Genomic DNA, 21085 nt, shown 5'->3' on the forward strand with positions numbered 1-21085 from the left:
AAAAATGAAACCTTATCAATAACAATACCGGTTTTATATACTGTATGCTCATGTGGAGAGCTGTGAATTAACCTGAAAACCTACTAAAGTAACCATAAAGCATTATGATTTAAATTACAGCTGGATTTCAGCTTTCCTTTGAATCGTAATCACAATATAGGCTTTGGGATAATGATTACAGCAAAGGTTCATGATATGAGTGAGCAATATTGCTAGAAATAACATGACATAGTTTTCATGGTAAGGGATATGTGTTTTTTTAATACATGTCCAGCAACAGTGCGGTGCCAGTTTTTATGCGACTCATAGTAACAAGAGTTAGGACGTGTAAAGGGCAAGAAACCGAGAAGCTTGAAATTTTCCGATATGCCGTAGCTGTGAGGATGGGAATGTTCACATATGAAAGAAAACACTTGATATGCTGAGAATGAATTTAGTTGATGAATGTAGTTGAGGTCAATACCAAACTCTCTCCATTAGAAAAGTCTAGCGTTATGTTAACTTTCATATCTTCATCTCTTTCACAATTTTACCTCAGCTTTTTTTTTTGGGTATTAAGGATAATATCATTTGGTATTAGTGTGAGGAAAGATATAATAATTTAGGCCAAATGAATGTGGTCTATTCTTTGAGCATGACTGTGTATTTACAGGATTAGCACATTGTACAGCTCTGTTTTAAAAGTCTTTGACAGCTTTCTGTTCAAGAGGCTACACACCATGAAGTCACACTACCGAAAAAAAAGAATGTCTTCAGACGCTGCCTTCAGACACAAGGCTGCGTAAACAGAGTGTGGCAAAAGAGTGCAATAGAGAAAGGGTGGCAGAAAGAAAGAGGGACTGTGTGTGTGTGTGTGTGTGTGTGTGTGTGGGTGTGAAACGGTTGCTACAGCCGTCTCTATGGGCAACCAGAGAAAAACCCTCCACCTCCCTGAGCACAAAGCGCTAAACACGATCCATGAGGAATTATTTTAATTCCACATGTCTGCCTGAATCCACGGGAAACCGGGAACGGAATCTACTCACGTCCTGTCTGGTGAAGATACGGTAGTAATAAAGACAAGCTGACACACAAAGATCACAGTGCCAGTGCCAGAACTGTGCCAGGTGCTGAGTTGGAAGAGCAGCCAGGCTGGGAATGCTACCATGCTGGAATACCCACACACGCTCCCACGTTCCTTTGGACCGGGCTTGAGTGGTGTGTTGTTTTAGAGATCACAAAGGTAGGGTGGCATGTGTGTGTGTGTGTGTGCGTGTGTGTGTGTGTGTGTGTGTTCCAGGAGGAGTGCTGGAGGCTGCCATGCTGCAAGTCACAGTGCCAGTGTACAATCAAGCAACAAACAGTTATGCCCGTCGTAATTAATGCCCACTGTGCCACCCGCGCCCTTTAACATCTGCATGATTTGAGTGTTTTCGATCGAGGCTGCACATGTAAACTCTTTCCTCACTTTTACTAATGGTATACAATAAGCAGCCCCCTGCTGTCTACAGCATGAATCACATCATAATGCATCACCATCATTGATGACTCTACTTGTCTTTTATGATGAAAGCTATGCTGGAAGTCATTTCTGGACAAGAAACATGTAAACAAATTGCTGAAAGGAAGAATCTTGCCTAATACATTGCATGTCAGAATTGTACAACGTGGTATACTAGACACTATATGCTTTTAGGTGTTTGGAAAGACTGAAACATTACAAAAATATCAGCTCTGTGTCACTTACTGTATACAGCAAAAAAAAAAAAAAGAGACTGTATTTCTCCTTCTACCGCATGTCCAACACAACTTCCCAGGAAAACCCAGCAAACCTGGAGCCATGACCTCTGGTATAAGCTCACACGGCCCAGCCTGGACTATGGCTTTAACACAGGCTTTAAAGTTTAAACATAGTGCATATATCAATCTGTTCATCTTTGGTGCCACTGTGTAACTCGAGTTAGCATCCATTGATGTCTAAGCTCATACTACATAAAAAAAATAATCCATACTAATAAAAAATAGTCCAACTGACAGCATCTGTGCATTACGAATACAGACATTACAAATTACTGTCTGTTATCTAGCTTAAGAAATTCATCCAGAAAATTTGTGATCACTTTTAATCATCTTCTTCTTATTCTTCTTCTTCTTCAAGTTTAAATCTTAATCAAATTGCAGAGAAGACTGGAGTTCAGAAAATTAATTAACAGCTATGAAATCTGCTTAAAAAAAAGATCAAGTAACACCGTGTACACCTGATGGTTGCCAGATTATGTACCCTCATTTTAGTCAATTCACCATAAAGAGTCCACACATTATTATACAGCACAGGTTCTCATTTCTTTTACAAAACCAGTTAACTGTGGAAAAAAGACATCTAAAGACTCCCTCAATACAGGTTTATATAATTAGGAAAATTAACTACAACTATCATTTTTAAATATTAGACACATTAACTAATGTTTAATAATAATTTGGCTATTTATTGGAGCTTTAAAATGTTTACATTTCTGAACTTTCCCTTTAAAGGACACATTATTTCAAATTATCATTAGGTTCATGCTGACATATTTATACAACCCCTTGTTTTTCGGATTTGGATTAAACTCCTTCATTTCTCAAACCAAGGTTATTACATTCATTATTAAACATTAAACAGATCATTTATCCTCCAAAACAAAATAGTAGATTTGCCAAATCATAAGCGATAAATGGGTTAAAAAGAAATTCTGCTGTTGCTCTTTCCCTTGCTAGAAGCTCAAACAAAAACACACATGACACACGTCCCGTGTGGACCGACTAATGTCTTGATGTAACTTTAATACATTTATCAGTATAAGCAAAGACCAGAAAAGCATGGACTCATACTCACTTTAAAAAATGCTATTGATGTTTCCTTACAAAAAATATATAACTATAATGTCTTTACAATGTGATTTCTACAGCTTTAAAAAAAACTTTAATTAATATAATATAAATGTCTTTAGAGAACTAAGATCTAAGGAACAACCTTGAAGTGCACCACATGGGATTCAGTCACATTTTCCAGCTTGAATAGACGATTACTTTCCTGCTTTCTGGCTCTGTTCTTACAAACACAAATTCTGGTCGGAGTTCATGGCCAGATGACTGAAGATGTCCCAATACAGAATTACTCAGTGACTCATATTACTAGCTCTAAATATTGCCAAAAAGACTTTATTACTAAATTAAAGTAAAGAACAAAAGTATTAAAAGAACACTTCCTTAAAATCATACTGAGTTTATTTTTCATCGATTTTTTAAACGTGTTTTAATCAAGCTCTTAATTTCTGTAATTATGTTATAATTGATTGTCATTTGTCTTTTTTTTTTTTTTTTTTTTTTTTTTGTTTTTTGCCTTTTTTTTTTTTTTTTGTCTTTTATCCTTTAATGATCTTTGGATTAATTTTGATTGTTCTTACGTAAAGTGATTTGAATTGCCATTATGTCTGAAATGTCCTGCATTGCCTTTAATCTGTTATGGGATCTGTGACAGTATTAAATTATTAAAAAATCCTGATCCTTTTTTTTTCTGCATTTACACTCAACCACTTTCAAAAACTCAGCATTAAGTTCAGATTTTGTCAAATTGTTTTTCTTTTTTTTGTCTTAATTTATAACATTTTTATAATGTTTTTTCATTATTTTATTTTATTTTATTTTTTCATTTTTATTACTAATCATAAATAACTGCAAACGTATTATTTTTATACATATATATATATATATATATATATATATATATATATATATATATATATATATATATATATATATATATATATACACAAATATACGATTCCCGTGTAATTTGAAAGTTGAACCATGATGAAGGGGTAAATAAGTCAATCTGGCAACCCGTAGTGGGTAAAGTCTCTCACTCACGACAATGTTCTTCGTCGCTGTTGTCGGCGCAGTCGTCGTCGTCGTCGCATCGCCACGGGGTGGGAATACACCTGCCGTTACTACACCGGAACTGTCCCGTTTCACACGCTGTCTCACTCCCTTTTTCATTTCCAAAACAAAACAAAAGAAGAAGAAGAAGAAGAAGAAGAAGAAGAAGTTATCTCAGTAGTATAAGAGGCTTCTGTTCCCATAGTTTATTTACCTGTCCGTGACGTTTACCTGACGTGCAGAAGGTCAGGAATGAAAAATAAACACGAAACACACTGTATTCATATGACACGTTTCTTTTCTTTCTTTTTTTTTTTGCTGGAGTTTATTTTGTGTGTTAACATGAATTTTATACAGTAATACGTGAACAGGCGCCGGACCGCATCCATGCGTAAATTACGCGCGCACGTGAGCGCACAACAGTGACAGTCTGCTTTATTTATTTACTTTAATTAATTAATTCAATAATTAATTAATTAATTACTCCAATATTCATGCGTTCAGCTAAGAGAGCAATGCTATCTGTTTTAGTCACTCGGTAATAAAAACGACAAGCGAGAAAGAGCTGTGTTGCTTCTGTGCGTAATCCTATTTGCGCTCTCACTCTCACAACACACACTCTCTTACACTCTCTTTCTCACACACTGTCTCACTCACACACTCTCTCATTCTGTCACTCTCACACACACTCTCTTACACACACTCTCTCACTCTGTCTGTCTGTCTCGCTCGCTCTCTCTCTCTCTCTCTCTCTCTCTCTCTCTCACACACACACACACACTCACACTCACACTCTCTCTCTCTCTCTCTCTCTCTCTCTCTCTCTCTCTCTAATACTCAGCAGGATTATGACAGCCTACAGTACGTTGTCGACACCCACCTTTAGAATAGAAAGTCTCCATGAGGAAAACGTGTAAAAGCAGTAGTGTTCCCAGTCCTGTCCGCATTCTTCACGCTGGAGGCTCTGCGCTCATATGAATCGGAAAAACACAGACCTGCTCTCAGCTCTGTTTCCCAGTTCCTCCTCCACTGTGCTTCACCTCGCCGGACTCGCCGCCGCTCCAGAACCCATTTGAATGGTCGACGTCACTGAAGGTGGGCGGAGTCACGGCAGCAGAAGCGTGTCTCTATATTGTATATTAGATCACAGTATCACGTATCACGGTATCCCGATATCACTGTATCACTGTAAAATACATACTGTATAAGGTGCATATTTGACTTGGCACAAGATGCCCTTGCAATACCAGTGGCTATCTATATATACACTATATACCCGAATATATACCAATACCAGTGGTTATAGATAGATAGATCCCTAACCCATAATTGTTATTCTTAGAAAGTGATTATTCTTTCCAAGATAGTGCCAGTAGTAATTCTGATTATGATTCTCCCATTCATTGTTTGGATCATAAAGCTGTTCTAAGATAAAAGGGACTGTTAGGAAAGGCAAGGCACCAAATTAAAGAAAAATGGAATCATCATTGCAGTATGCAGCACCACTTAACTAAAAATAGAAAGTGTGTAGTTCCGGTGAGCAAAGCCATCTTCTTCTGTGAGTTTGATAGTCATTATATTGTAAGTGATGAACATGATAGGAACAATAGCAATGTTTACAAGAGGAGAGGAGGCTGCTTTGAATTGACTTAATTTAAGTGGACACACTGGTTCCATATGATTGAACTGAGTTCATTAACACAATTTGTTTTCATAAATCCAATATGATTTGATCATGTAATTTCAAAGCCCGGATAATAGTTGAAGCTTACACTCTCGCCCAAGCTGAGGATCTCAGCCAACTGAGATGGCTGGCATTGTATCACATTAACTTTAGGTTATTAGAACTTTGTTTATTCATTCATTCATTCATTCATCTTCTACCGCTTATCCGAACTACCTCGGGTTACGGGGGGCCCGTGCCTACCTCAGGCGTCATCGGGCATCAAGGCAGGATACACCCTGGACGGAGTGCCAACCCATCGCAGGGCACACACACACTCTCATTCACTCACGCAATCACACACTAGGGACAATTTTTCCAGAGATGCCAATCAACCTACCATGCATGTCTTTGGACTGAGGGAGGAAACCGGAGTACCCGGAGGAAACCCCCGAGGCACGGGGAGAACATGCAAACTCCACACTCCAAGGTGGAGGCGGGAATCGAACCCCGACCCTGGAGGTGTGAGGCGAACGTGCTAACCACTAAGCCACCGTGCACCCCAAGAACTTTGTTTAAAATAAATTTAATATAATCAATTAAATCATGTTTTGTTAAGAAGATGTTTTCCTATTTTTAGTTAAACTATACCCTCTGAATGAACAAAACGTAGATTTAAAGACTGAGACGTGGCTGAGACTGAGACCCTTCACACTAATTGAATGCAGGAGAAGGTTCTGTCCCTTTTATTGTTCTAGATACAGATAAAGACCATGTACCTTCAGATCAAAGCAGGAGCAGAAGATCATAATAGACCAAAGGTTTACTAAGTTTCCATGCAGAGCTTTATAGGTATTTTCTTTTAACTGTGTGCCAGTGTAGTGTAGACAGCAAGGTATTAGACCAACCTAGAACTACAGTAACAACAGCATGAATTATTTTTTCTCTATAATACACCAAAATAATATTGCTTATTCATCTTTCACATAATATGCACCTTTCTGGGACTCAAGGACACTGTATACTTACAGAAATATTATACATCGTATGTCGTTGTAGTAAGTAAAACATTTAGAGATGTGAATTTAGACTATAACAGACATTAATAGGGTATATAAGTCAAGTAGGGATTTTTTTGTTTCTTTGTTTTCTTTAAAATAAGGCAATCCTAGTAATAAGATACACTGGTTTAAAATGAGACTGGCACCAAAAATCACACCTAAGTGTTTTACTGCTAGCGTGTTTATGAATATTTCTACCCAGTGTTAGGATATTGTATAGAAGCAATCTTTCAAATAAGATAAAACCAGGAGTCATTCCTTCAACTCCAAATCCTAAAGAAATTTTACATTGATATTTACATTTATGGAGTGACGCACAAATGTGCTTTAAAGCTTCTATCACTGAATACATCAGTACTGGTTCTCTAGTAAGGATAAGGATACCATAAGTCTGATATATATCACAAATCATTTAAACAAACATGAAGTGCTAGTTTAAGTATTTAAAGAAGAGGTAGGACTTTCACTGTTTGAGGACACTCGGTGACTCAGCTGTTGTGACTTTGGTGTGAAGTTCATTCCACCACCTACGTGCCAGAACAGAGACGAGTCTTGATGTATACCTACCCTAGTTATACCCTGAGAGATGGTGGGACCAGTTAAGCAAATAAAAGTTTCTAATCCATCTAGAAGAATATTGATCTGTGGGCCAGTAATAGATCATTTACTACTGTAACTGGCACTGTTATTGTTTCAGTAATGTAGTGAGGCATAAATGCTGACAATATCAAGATGTAAAATGGTTGTATACAGTACAAGAGCTTGCTTTGTCTTTGTCTGTCAACCTGAAGCCTAGAAAGATTTTCTGAGCTGCTGAGATGTTATGCCTGGGTGTTCTAACATTTACTGTGTTAGCATTGATTGGGCAAAAACAGATGGGCTTGCAAGACATTTCCTGGTTCTTGGATGTATAAATAAAGCACTCTCTCTTTCTCTTAGTTTGCACCTAGCCAAGCAGGCACCAAAGTTAATGTCTTTCCTTTATATTTGAGAACTTATTTATTATAACTAAATATTTTGTCTCAATGGAATCTGGTGCAATATTTAAACAAAAAATGAACACATATATTTGCTGTTATGTGTACAAAGTGACATTGACAAACTTGACAAAAAGACAAACATTTTCATTTTCCTCTACACACCTTTGATTCAGATTTATCTTAGATGTCTTCTGGCAACACACACACACACACACACACACACACACACACACACACACACACACACACACACACACACACACACACACTCTTTGACTCTTTCATTCAAATTACCCACATTATTCACTTTAATAAAAATACTTGTACACCTGCTCGTTTATGCCATTTTAACAAATCAGCCAATCAGGTGGCAGCAGCACAAAGCATACAATATTCACATCAAACATCAGAATGAAAAAAAAAAAGACAGACAGGCTGGTCTGAAAAACTGGGCAGTTGAAGATTAGGAAAATTCGATTAGGTCCTTTTTCAGTGTCTGCTCTAACCTCAGATTCTTGTTCTTGGCTGAGTGGACTGGTCTACTGCTATTTTGATGTGTTGTACATTCTGAGCTGCATTTCTGCGTATGGTGGTTGTAAAGCATAGTTACATATTTGACTTAACATATCCTTCCAGTAAAACCCAAACATTTCCAGTTTTACTCTCTAGAGTTTACTTAGAATGGTGTGAAAAACATAAGATCATGCAGTGAGCTGACAGAAATGCCTCATTGTTGAATAAGCTCAGGGAAGAATGGCTAGACTAGTTCAAGTTGACAGGAAATTCTACAGTAACTCCTGTAAACCAAGAACATGAATTGGATGCTGTACTGGGCACAGATTCGCTGAAACTACAAAACAAAATATTGGACATAGACCAGAATATATGAGGTTTTGAGGTTCTTCAACAAGTCCAGGTTCAGATTCATTATCAAATGGATGAAAGAAATGTGATGCATGTGAATGATATCTAAAACAATTCCTTAGTCTTTTGACTTTCCTGCTTCAAGCTATAATGAAGCTTGGTAGCAGTATATTTTAGTAACGTTAATACATTTGAGTAATTTGAGTTAGTACATTTAACTAACATTAATTCACTTTGTGAGTGAGTTTAAGCCTTTTGTATATCAATGTCCTGCTTACATCTCTGTAAAATGTGCTTAAACATGTGAAAAGTATTGTAAGCAATGCTAGGTAGGATATAGACATCAGAGTTAGCATCTCTTACATCTGTTGTACATTTCAAAATGGAGATGGAGGAGGTTTATTTAGGAAACTATCCACTCCATAGCAACATTATTGCTAGGAGTAGCACTAGAGGGTGGTAAAGTAACAGTATGATGACTATATATAGCTGCCTTACATCCCTGAAGATGCGTCCTCATGTGATCTCCCTAGAGATCCATCTGACAGTGCATAAAACCTTGGTCTACTTCTCATTAACTACTTATTGTTATCACCTACTACTCTATTGCTAACCTGATCTCTTGAGAATTCAACCCTTTCTCTCCCAGGAAGCCAATCAGGCTGTTTTTTACCTCAAGATAGTAGTACTGCAGTTCACTTCCACCAGATTTTCCCTGTAGACCAAAACGAACCCCCTGACCTTGTAGAAAGAACATTCACTTCAAACGACAAACACGGCTTGATTTGTCCTCATCCATCAAGACACAAGGCAGAAATGTGTCGAAACTATTCTCTGTCCAGGGAATGAATTTTCTGGAGCTGTCAGAACAATCACCAGCTGTCTTCAAACAAATGCTGACCTAAGACCTCTCCCTTTGCTAAACACTTAAGTAAGCATTGAATCTCAAATCACATGTATGTTCTCTGTAAGGTTTTTTGGCCACACTAACCCTAACTCAGGCTAGAGATGTTCTGATTTTACTCTATTCTATGTTGTAGCAGGCAAGATTAGATTCATCATAATGTTAAAGCAATCAGCCTGGACAGTACGAATGCACCAACCTATTACACATCAACCGCTGTATCCTCTGTGATTTAAGGCTGTCACTCAAGCAAGATGATGACTGTCATATTACAGATCAGTGGCTCAGTGAATTGAAGGTTAGCTAAATGAAAGGGAAAATCAGATGAAATCATACAAAGTCTATAAATAATAATGTGTGTACGTACAGTGCATCATACAACCTGTAAATAAGCATAAACACATTCCTATTCCTATAAAATAAAACTTGTATGTAAATTGATTTTTCTATCCCTCATCTATTGCCGATCTAAAGTATCTGTTGTGTATACTTGATTTTTTTTATTTGTTTTTACAGTAAACTCGTGTTCCATTCCACTACTAGGATTATTGGACATTTCCAATCAGTGTAAAGAAATGTTGGCTTTTTTTTTTTTACCTTTGTTAGGATAACTCAATACAGAATCTCAGTGGTTGAAGATGACGCCTTTACATTTTAGATGATTATGAACTTGTGGCATCTCAGAGAGAAGAAATGGGTTTGATATTCATTCAGTAGAAATTGCCTCAAAGCAGATTTACAGAACATATGGAACATATTAATATTATACAAAGATTAATATAATACAAAAGTTCAGGATTAATAGACATATTTAAATGTGTTTGTATTTATCTCCAATGAACAAGCCTGAGGTGACTGAGGCGACTGTGATGTGGAAAAACAGTCTTAGATGGAAGAGGAAGAAACCTTGAGAGGAACCAGACTCAAAAGTGAACCTCATCCTCATTTGGGTGACACTGAAGGGTGCGATTATAAACTGTTATAAACACCGGAAAGTATTATTATGAATAATGTCCTTTCTACAGTCGGATACAGTCTGACAATTGTGTATTGATTAGGAGGTTGTTGTCCTCAAATACTACATGTACTGTAGTTGGCATCTTCTCGTAGAATGTCTGAAATCTTCATGAAGTAAAACACAGTTGGAGCTGGTGCAATCTCTAGATGCCTTAGAATCCTCACAATTTACGACCATTTAGTTTGAAGATGGAAACATTTGTGTGGAAAAAAACCTTCTTGTTTTTTTGTAAATATTGCCGCTAGTAGCAAGTACCTAAAAACCGAAATACTTAAGAAAAATTCAGAAGGATTCTGAAGAAAAGAATGAAAAAAATGTTCATCCATGCATTGACAAATGACACAAGGGCAAATCTGGTTACAGTAATAGCTATGATGCAAAAAAATGATTTCTTTATGCAGAAATTCCAGTCAAGTAATCATCTATAAAGGACAAAATGATGCAGCAATATGTCAACTTGCAAACACAGGCAGAAATAAACCTTAATGAACGTCACAGTCTCTTCTGGGAATCCACAGCTGTGATGTCCTCACAATTGCTGCCTCCAGTGAAGACATACATTAATTTTTAGGAAAGGAGACTATACATCAATACGATCAGTGGTAGCTCAGTGATTAAAGCGTTAGGTCACTGATTCCAGGACCAGCTAGCTAGCACTCCTGAACCTCTGAGTAAGTCCCTTAACTCTCAGTCGTATAAATTAGATAAATGTAAGTCACTCTAGATAAGAGTGTCTGCCAAATGCCTAAAATGCAACAGGAATTGAAATAATTGTTGTTAAATTCTATGCTTACAAAGACAATGTGCAGTACTGTGTATACAGTGCTTAGTACTCTTACACCTGTTTAAATTCCTAAGCATCCTTATCATAAATTATACGACCAAAATGTATAAGTATGCAAACATCTGATCATCACACCCATATGTGGTTTGTTTCTAAACTGTTCCCACAAAGTTGGAAGCACAACATTTGTAGGGAATGTATTTTTATGATGTAGCATTAGAATTTGCCTCTCCTGGAGCTAGACTAAACCTGTTCCAGCATGACAATGCCCCGTGCACCAAGCAAGCAACAGGAAGACATGTTGAACAAAGGATGGTGTGGAAGGCCTTGGGTTTCCTGCACAAGCCCTGAGTCAAACCCACTGACACATTAAGGATAATATGGAACGCTGCCTGCACCTCAGACCACCTCATCCACATCAGTGCCTGACCTCACTAATGCTCTTGTGGCTGAAAGAACATAAATCCCCAATCTAGTGGAAAGCCTTTCCAGGTGAGTTGACCTTATTATGACAGCCAATGTGTGAAAATCTGAAATACTCTAGAGCACATATTTGTGTGATGTTCAAGAGTCCACAAACTTTTGGACATACATATAGCGTACAGTAGATGTAAAAAATAACCAATTTAGTTAAGGTTGCACTTTCTGACCTCATGCTATGCCATTAGCTTTGTTTGTTTCAGTGGTATTCAATATTAGATCGTAAATTAGATGAAATATTCAGCCACCTTTACCATTTCTTCCCTCCTTTTGTCCTTTGTGAACCCTTCTCCCTACTGACCAAGCCACCATGCATGGAAACATCTAATGATCATTACCCAGTTCTGTTATTGATGTGGAGATTTGAGGCACAATTTGAGAATGATGATAGTGTCTCTAATGATACTAATCCATCTAAGCAATTAAGAAGAACGATAACAGCATGTACAGCAGGCTTTGTACCGGGCGAGGACAAAGGCCACCTTAAATGAATTGTAGCAAAGATAATCGTTCAAGATTACTGCAGAGAGCTTATAATAAACTTCCAAAATGCCAGCCAAAGTTTAGCTATGTGGTGCTGGATTTCATTATTAGTTGAGGTAGTTTTATACATGTGCAATTATATTATGTATAATGTATACATGTACATTCAATTTAAGCAGCGTACTTTTGTTATTGTCATTATAGCTGCAGACTTTGAAAAATGTAGATGACTGAATGTTATCATTAGGTTTGCAGATGGAGTTTAAACCTTACATATGAAATCAATCCAAGTCCAAACAATTTAGCCTTTTCCATTTCCCCCAAAAATTTAGTTCACCAATTCACCAATTCTTACCCCCCTGCCAGATCTCCACTGTCAGCTACCTAATGGGGAGTTTGGATGCTTTCACTGAGATATGTAAAGCCAAACAACATCATCTTTTCAAAATGCTGCTCATGCTGCATCACAGAGCAGTGTAACACCATTGAAGGAAAGTATTAGCCTCCTTTCTCCATACACATAATCGCACAGGTCCTAATGATTGGTCAATGATACAGTGATTGAAAGATATGAGAGTATATATTCCCTTGATTCCCTTTGCTCTGATTAAATTGTTGGCTAAACATGAGTTTTCATTGTTTATTAATTGTTTGTTTGTTTCCAAGAATGAGTATGAGTATGGTATGCAGCAATACCAGCACACACACACACACACACACACACACACACAAACACACTTACTTGAGTCACTGCTGGATTTGGCCTCAGGTGTTTAGACATAAAATGCAAATATAGAGTTGTGAGGTGATACACTTCAGAGGAATGAAATCTAGTGTGAATCAGTGAAGAGCTCATGCTCCATTATTAGTAGTATGGAGCACAGCTACTGTATGGTCTTTCAAATCTGCAAGTTAAAGGAAGCAAGAAGGCAGCTGAACATTAGTTTAGTTTCTCAAACATTTCAGCTTTTATGTCTCACTATGACTGAACCTGTGAGAAGGTCTTTGTCCTCCAGATGCCATCTGGAACTACAAGTAGAACTTGAAGAGCTGTCCATCATGACTGTGTGGTTGCTAGCCATGGTGCTGATCTTACTTCAGGTGTTGCTTTTTGTTACTTCTTTACCATCATTAATACCTCCAGGTAATCACACCTCCAGGGTCGGGGTTCGATTCCCGCCTCCGCCTTGTGTGTGTGGAGTTTGCATGTTCTCCCCGTGCCTCGGGGGTTTCCTCCGGGTACTCCGGTTTCCTCCCCCGGTCCAAAGACATGCATGGTAGGTTGATTGGCATCTCTGGAAAATTGTCCGTAGTGTGTGATTGCGTGAGTGAATGAGTGTGTGTGTGTGCCCTGCGATGGGTTGGCACTCCGTCCAGGGTGTATCCTGCCTTGATGCCCGATGATGCCTGAGATAGGCTCCCCGTGACCCGAGGTAGTTCGGGATAAGCGGTAGAAGATGAATGAATGAATGAATACTGTAACACTGTCTGTACATTTAGCACACTTTATTCATCATCTTGTCTGAACTAATACCAGCTGAAGTGGAACATTTTGATTTTTGTTTCTTATCTGTATTTTCAAATCTAATTTCACCCTTCAGTTTTCCTGCAGTCTAAATTCAATGAAAGATCCTGTTGTCTCAGCCAGATGCTGCTGTTCTGTTTGTTTTGCCCTCCTTTGGGTATCAAGATTCAACTGGGCTCACTCAACAGTTAAAGCATTTGGTTCAATAGCAATAGTAAGAGGATGTTCTGGTCTTGGTACATGGTGCATGTGAATACAGTAAAAGGGAATTAATTCTGGGTTTAACAGTCAGTTGGGCTTTTTACCTGTCAACCCTAAGGGATTAACATGTTTGCATTGAAGTCAGATTCCATGAAGAGATTCTCTCTCTCTCTCTCTTTCTCTTTCTCTCTCTCTCTCTCTCTCTCTCTCTCTCTCTCTCTCTCACTAACTCTCTCTCTCTCACACACACCATTTAACTCTTCTCTCCATTCTTCAGATACCTTCCTCATCATCACAATAATACACCCTAATAATCAGCTCATCTAAATGCAAATCACAAGGAGAAGATTTCCTCAGCATATTGAATATAATTTTACATTCATACACCTGACTAGGATTCCTCAGGGTTTAACTGTTTAGTGCACATAACTCAAATACTAATATTGGGCTATGAAGCAGTAAATTGTTACCTAAATATTTTAGAAGCTGAGAGTAAAAATGAGGCATAAATATGAGTATGAATTTACACTACATTTAGACAGGAAACAGACAAAGAGCGATTGAACTCAAGCCTGTTTCCTTGCTCATTATCAGCTCAAGAGAGAAGAAGTATTAGATAGATTACAGCTTCAAACAGCATAATATTTTACCGTGAAGTTTATGTTTAAAAAAATCTGGAATATCGTTTCATATTATTATTAACAGCATCTTGTAGGCCATTTTGACGGCCTTATTCAGAGTGACTTACAATACATTTTATCTCATTTATATAGCTGAGCAATGAAGGGTTAAGGGCCTTGCTCAGGGGCCCAGTATTCACAACCTTCAAATCAGTAGTCTAACACCTTAACCTCTGAGCTACCACTTCTCAGCATTTACAGTATGTGTTTAATGTGAAATGCATAAACTTGACCCTATTAATGAATAAATCTGTCACGGTGAGGCAAAGACGAGTGAGGATCCAAATGCAGTTCAAACTTTTATTAATCCAAAACAAGAAACGGGCAAACAGACCGACAGGCACAACAGGGCAGAACACTGAGCAAACAGGAAACAAGAACATAGACATAAACATTCAACAACGACCAGCACCAGGGAAGTAAACAAACAGAGTAGATATAACAAACAGGAACCAATCACCAAGCAGAGACAATCAGCGACAAAGACAACACACCTGAGGGAAAGATTGAGTTCATTTAGTGTCCATGGCAACAAACAAGTGGGCGGGGCAAACAATTAGCAGCAAGGCAAACCAGCAGACAGAAACAGGGCAAAACACAGACAGACTCATTACAGAATGAATGAATGAATGACTGAATGAATGAATGAATGAATGAACAATACTTTGTTAAAGTGTAGCAGATTTGTGCTTGGTCAGCTTATCCTATACAAATGTTCAGCAGGTTTTCTTTACAAGAAAACAAAACCTATCATATAAATTAAAAATTTTAGCATTACTTTATTTCTTCAACAACTCAAAATACAAAATTAAAACTTATAAAATAACCAACATCCTGCCCACAATACTGTATGTTTCATTTCCCTGCTGCAATGCTCAACATTAACTACAGCATTGTCCCTGCCTAAGAGCCTCACTTTGTGCTGCGCTGGATCATGTATTATTTTATTAACGTTCACAAGTATATACTAAAATAAAAAAAATAAATAAATGAGGACTGAAGCCCTACTGTTAACTGAATATAAATGTTCAATGATTAATTCATTACAACAGGATAATTTATGCTTCATTTTGTTTGCAATATTCAACATTTATTAAAAGTTTATTTTAATTTTTGCCACCAAATTATCATTATATACAGTAAATATAAACTTTTAAACTTAACAGTAAACTTTATATAAACAGTAAACTTTATTATTATTATTATTATTATTATTATTATTATTATTATTATTATATGTGTGAAATTACATTATATAAAAAATTTACTTTTTTTATAAAAAATTTGAAAACAACTAGGGGGGCATGGTGGCTTAGTGGTTAGCACGTTCACCTCACACCTCCAGGGTTGGGGGTTCGATTCCCGCCTCCGCTTTGTGTGTGTGGAGTTTGCATGTTCTCCCCGTGCCTCGGGGGTTTCCTCCGGGTACTCCGGTTTCCTCTCCCGGTCCAAAGACATGCATGGTAGGTTGATTGGCATCTCTGGAAAATTGTCCGTACTGTGTGATTGCGTGAGTGAATGAGTGTGTGTGTGTGTGCCCTGCGATGGGTTGGCACTCCGTCCAGGGTGTATCCTGCCTTGATGCCCGATGACGCCTGAGATAGGCACAGACTCCCCGTGACCCGAGGTAGTTCGGATAAGCTGTAGAAAATGAGTGAGTGAAAACATTCATTCATTCATTCATTCATCTTCTACCACTTATCCGAACTACCTCGGGTCACGGGGAGCCTGTGCCTATCTCAGGCGTCATTGGGCATCAAGGCAGGATACACCCTGGACGGAGTGCCAACCCATCGCAGGGCACACACACGCACTCATTCTGAGTGAAAACAATTATAAACATTTTAAAATAGTGTTTCTAAACAATAATAAACATTTTATTTGAAACAAATATTGGAAAAATACAAAACCTGCCTAATTGTGCACACCCCTAATTTGTTGAAGCATCTTGATTTTATTACACCACTGCTTTTAATTAAGAGTTGATCAGCATCATAATATTTTCTCTTTCTTTCTTTCTTTCTTTCTTTCTTTCTTTCTTTCTTTCTTTCTTTCTTTCTTTCATGCTTTCAAAAACACTCCATGAAATGTCTGCTTCAGGTCAATCCTCAGATCTCTAGTTGGATTCAGGTTTTTCCCGAATGAAGTCATTCCTTTGTTGATTCAGATGTATGCTTTGGGTCGCTGTTGCTTTTAATTTTCAGCTTACTAGCAGACACCTGAAGGTTTTGCCCTAAAATTGACTGACATTTGTAGCTATTCATGTTTTCTTCCACACTGAAAAAAGCCCCAGTTCTGGTGTTCTGGCTAACGAAAAGGAGCTATAATGCTGTCACTGTCATACTGCATTATGGGTAAGATTCTTCTAAGGTTGTGCTTTTTATTACCCCAAACGTACCTTTTGGAATTATCGAATTATGACATCTTTTAGAATTGGTCTCATCAGACCATAGCATATTTTTCCACATAGTTTAGGCTAATTTAGTTGAGCCTGGATGTTTTTGGCCGTCTTTCACCACAGTGCAGGTATGTAAAGAATATGAGAGATTGTTGTGACGTGCAGTGTGTAATCAGTACTGGTCAGATGTTCTTGTAGCTCCTGTAATGTTGCTTTAATCTCTTGGCAGCCTCCCTGGTAAGTTTTTCCTTTAATCAGTTTTGGAGGGACATCTTGTTCTGGGTGATGTCACTGTGAAGCTCCATTTAATAAGAATCTCACAGGAACAATGGTTCACCTTGTAATTACAGTATGTTGAAACCAGAGTAGAGAGGAATATTGAATACAGAAATCCAGAAAAAAGATATTGATATCTTCACCATTATATAATAAAGGGTATGTGGTGAAATTGATTAAGAACCTCCAAGGACTTCTTCATCCTCAGCCAACAATCCTCACCCTCATAGCCTTACATCTAAACCTTTCCAACTCATTTTATTGAGTTTACTGTAAAATTCATAACAGTCTCTGAATAACCTGACTAAGTATAAGCAATTCAACAATAATCCAAGCATTTTTCTAACCAGTACACTGCCATCCCATTCCAACAAAAACATAATGGAAATCGACTTATGAGTCATTTTTAATCATTCATTCATTCATTCATTCATCTTCTACCGCTTATCCGAACTACCTCGGGTCACGGGGAGCCTGTGCCTATCTCAGGCGTCATTGGGCATCAAGGCAGGATACACCCTGGACAGAGTGCCAACCCATCGCAGGGCACACGCGCACACTCATTCACTCACGCAATCACACACTAGGGACAATTTTTCCAGAGATGCCAATCAACCTACCATGCATGTCTTTGGACCGGGGGAGGAAACCCGGAGCACCCGGAGGAAACCCCCGAGGCACGGGGAGAACATGCAAACTCCACACACACAAGGTGGAGGCGGGAATCGAACCCCGACCCTGGAGGTGTGAGGCGAACGTGCTAACCACTAAGCCACCGTGCCCCTCATTTTTAATCAGTATAAATAAATTAATTATTTAATCAGTGTAATTCTAGTGTAAGTGTATAAGTGTAGTCTTATTTCAGTGTAAAATAAGTCAGGTGTTCAGTGTGTGTGAGACTTGTGTTTTACCCTCTGTTTATAACCTTACACAGAATTTTATTGTTAAATGGTAACAACTTTAAAATTTAAGCACTTAGGGCATCTCAGAGAGCAGAAATGAGTTTGTGACTAAACATTTGTGTGATTTTTTTTTTTTAACTTTTCTAATATTATATATTCTCAGTAGTTTGTAAATATAGAAATATATATGAAAAACTTAAACAATCTTTAAGCCCTGAGTGTTTACTTTCATATGAGCTTCATATTAAGTACCATTGTGTATTGTGACATGACAACGATATTCACTGATGAACACACACACACACACACGCACACGCACACACACACGCACGCACACACGCACACACACACGCGCACACACACACACACACACACACACACAAAAAAAAAAAAAAACAGGCCTAAAAGGCTAAACAGCCTTTTTTTGGTCTCTGGTTAAGGAAAGAGATAAGGAAATTAAATAAAGGAAATTCCGGGAATTTCACAGCAAGCCACCCACTTGTTTGGTAAGCGCTTGCATAAGCACTATTACACTTCAGCACAGGGTGTTTGTCATGACTGAGTCAGGCTACAGAACACTAATCATATAAATAAATGGTTTGAATTACAGTAAGGATAAGTTGGAGTTTAATCTGCGGTTGTGTAAAATCATTTTAAACAAGCTGCTTTACAGAAAGAGGGAGGAGCCTATTTCCTGTAGACACATACCTCTGTTGTTGTGCTCACTGTTATGAGCAAACAATTATTTCAAATGCTCCTTGCCCTTTGTATTCAGAGGCAAACAATTCCAACCTCTGAGCTCCTTCTGCAATGCGTAATAAAGCAGCGATGCGTTTGAAACCATTACAGTATAAGGCATTGTGCCTTTTTAGAAATCGCTCGGTGGAGGCTAATAAGGCCAGTGGGGTCTGTCTGACCCTGACTGCTCACTGAGCCACAATAAATCATGCGAACAAATGAAGCAATTTCCTACAGCATTGAAGAGGAAGGGAGAAAGAAGAAAAGGTCCTGATTCAGCATCATCTGTCATCAAGTTGTGCAAAGTGAGTAACTTGAGGTGAACTGAATGATGTGGAAATCATGTGGAGTTGTTAGAGAAGTGAAAATTAATATTGTTATCAGTGAATAAGGGAAAAAATGAAGTGAGCAAAAAAACAGGGATTAAAATGTAGCAGCATGTTGTAAAGAAGATGGAGATTAGCAGACACCTGAGAAATGAGGTCACAAAAGACTCGGTACAAGGTTCACGCTATAGATATGGACGTATAGAAATGATAGCTAATGAGCATGAAGACAAGAACCACAACAAAACTTCTTTGTCATGTCACACTCCACAGTGGTGTTTAATGGCTCTTATGACAGGTGACATTCAGCACTGTATAGTTTTTCATTAATATTTTTGTTTTTACCTTTATGTAGCACCAGGATCTTTGAAGAATGTTGTTTCAATTCGCTATGAATTGATATGAATATGACAATTCAGCTCAAGTCGACAATAAATGCATAATAAACATCTTGACTTGTCTTGTTGACTTGTTCAAATTTTATTGTTTAACTATTAAAATGTTTTAACTATTAAAAAATAAAATAAATAAATAAAGTAAATAATTAATGAATTACTTAATTATTATTATTATTATTATTATTATTATTATTATTATTATTGTTGTTGTTGTTGTTATTATTATTACTACTACTACTACTACTAATAATAATAATAATAATATTACTATTAATAATAATAATAATATATAGATATGTATAGATAGCATATAATCACAGACATATAATCAATATGCAATAAAAGCAACAGCTAATGCATACTCTTGTTTATTATTATTATTATTGTTGTTGTCGTTTTATGTTGTAAATCTTGAATTGTGTTGTCTGTTTTATATCTGAACCTGTCTTATTGTAAAGTGTTCAAATCACCACATTTCTCATCATCCTGAGCAGCAGCTAAACACAAAGTCACGATACTTTACACCCTTAATGTGAACAGTGTCCTTATTTATTTGTCTATCTGTATCAGACATGCAGCAATAAAATAATTCATTTGTTTATAGTGATGGATAACCTCCCATAAGTTAACTGGAATGTCAGTGTACTAATAAAAACAGTTTAAAAAAAGCATTTGCGCTATATTAAAGCATATTATTCTGTATTTTCTATAAATTATCTCAGAACTACAGTCTAACCAATAGGAAAAGGCAGGGGCCAGAAAAAAACAATTCCTATTCACACAGGAAGTACAATATTGATTAAATAAACATGAATAAGATGGAATAATGGCTACACAGGAGAAATTGAAAAGAATAAGCAAACATTGTGCAATCAGAGTACAAATTCTACCAAAAAAAAGGATAAACAACAGAACTCCAAAGATTTGTCTGGTTTGAATAAAAGGAGCATTTTTAGCATTTGGAAGAAACACAACATGATTATTGATCATGAATGGTGCTGACTGTGTGAATTTAAATGTGTGTTACAATATGTGTGCACAATTTCCTACGATGAGACACAGAATTACTGATAAACATTCTTAAAAATAAATGGTTTGCTAATGGTTTTATGAAGAACCTTGAAATATTTCCATTATATAGAAAAGATTTTTTGTAGATAACTATGAAACTGATTTTTATTGCACTACAAAAAAAGTTATTTTAATAAATAATAATACTAATACTAATACTAATACTAATAATAATAATAATAATAATAATAATAATACTTTATAAAGCACTTTAAAACAACCAAAGCTGAACACAAAGTGCTGTACATCATAAAATACAGATAATAAAATAATTAAATAAAAAACAAAAGAAAATAATAACAGCAATAATTCAGAATTAAACAAAAACCAGGGAACAGAATTACGTTTCCAGCCGGTTTTTAAATAAGGAAACAGTGGGTGTCTGTCTAATGTGCAAAAGCAAGTTGTTCTATAGCCTAGGAGCAGTAACAGAGAA

At 37.1% G+C, this 21085-nt stretch overlaps 1 protein-coding gene across 4 annotated transcripts in view; it reads right to left on the reverse strand.

Annotated features, from left to right (window-relative positions):
• The window catches only part of lrp8 (low density lipoprotein receptor-related protein 8, apolipoprotein e receptor), a 208011-nt gene extending 203054 nt beyond the window's left edge, over positions 1 to 4957 (reverse strand). For all 4 annotated transcript variants that reach the window (XM_060867521.1, XM_060867520.1, XM_060867519.1 and 1 more), the window contains exons 1-2: positions 4778 to 4957; positions 3889 to 4008 (exon numbers count right to left, since the gene is read on the reverse strand). In XM_060867521.1, the coding sequence (XP_060723504.1) occupies positions 3889 to 4008; positions 4778 to 4844 (187 nt within the window). In that variant the 5' untranslated portion in view covers positions 4845 to 4957. The remainder of the gene's footprint in view (positions 1 to 3888; positions 4009 to 4777) is intronic.
• Between the last annotated feature and the right edge of the window lie 16128 nt (positions 4958 to 21085).

The sequence above is a fragment of the Tachysurus vachellii genome, chromosome 4 (assembly GCF_030014155.1).
Source record: "Tachysurus vachellii isolate PV-2020 chromosome 4, HZAU_Pvac_v1, whole genome shotgun sequence".
Lineage (NCBI taxonomy): Eukaryota > Metazoa > Chordata > Actinopteri > Siluriformes > Bagridae > Tachysurus > Tachysurus vachellii.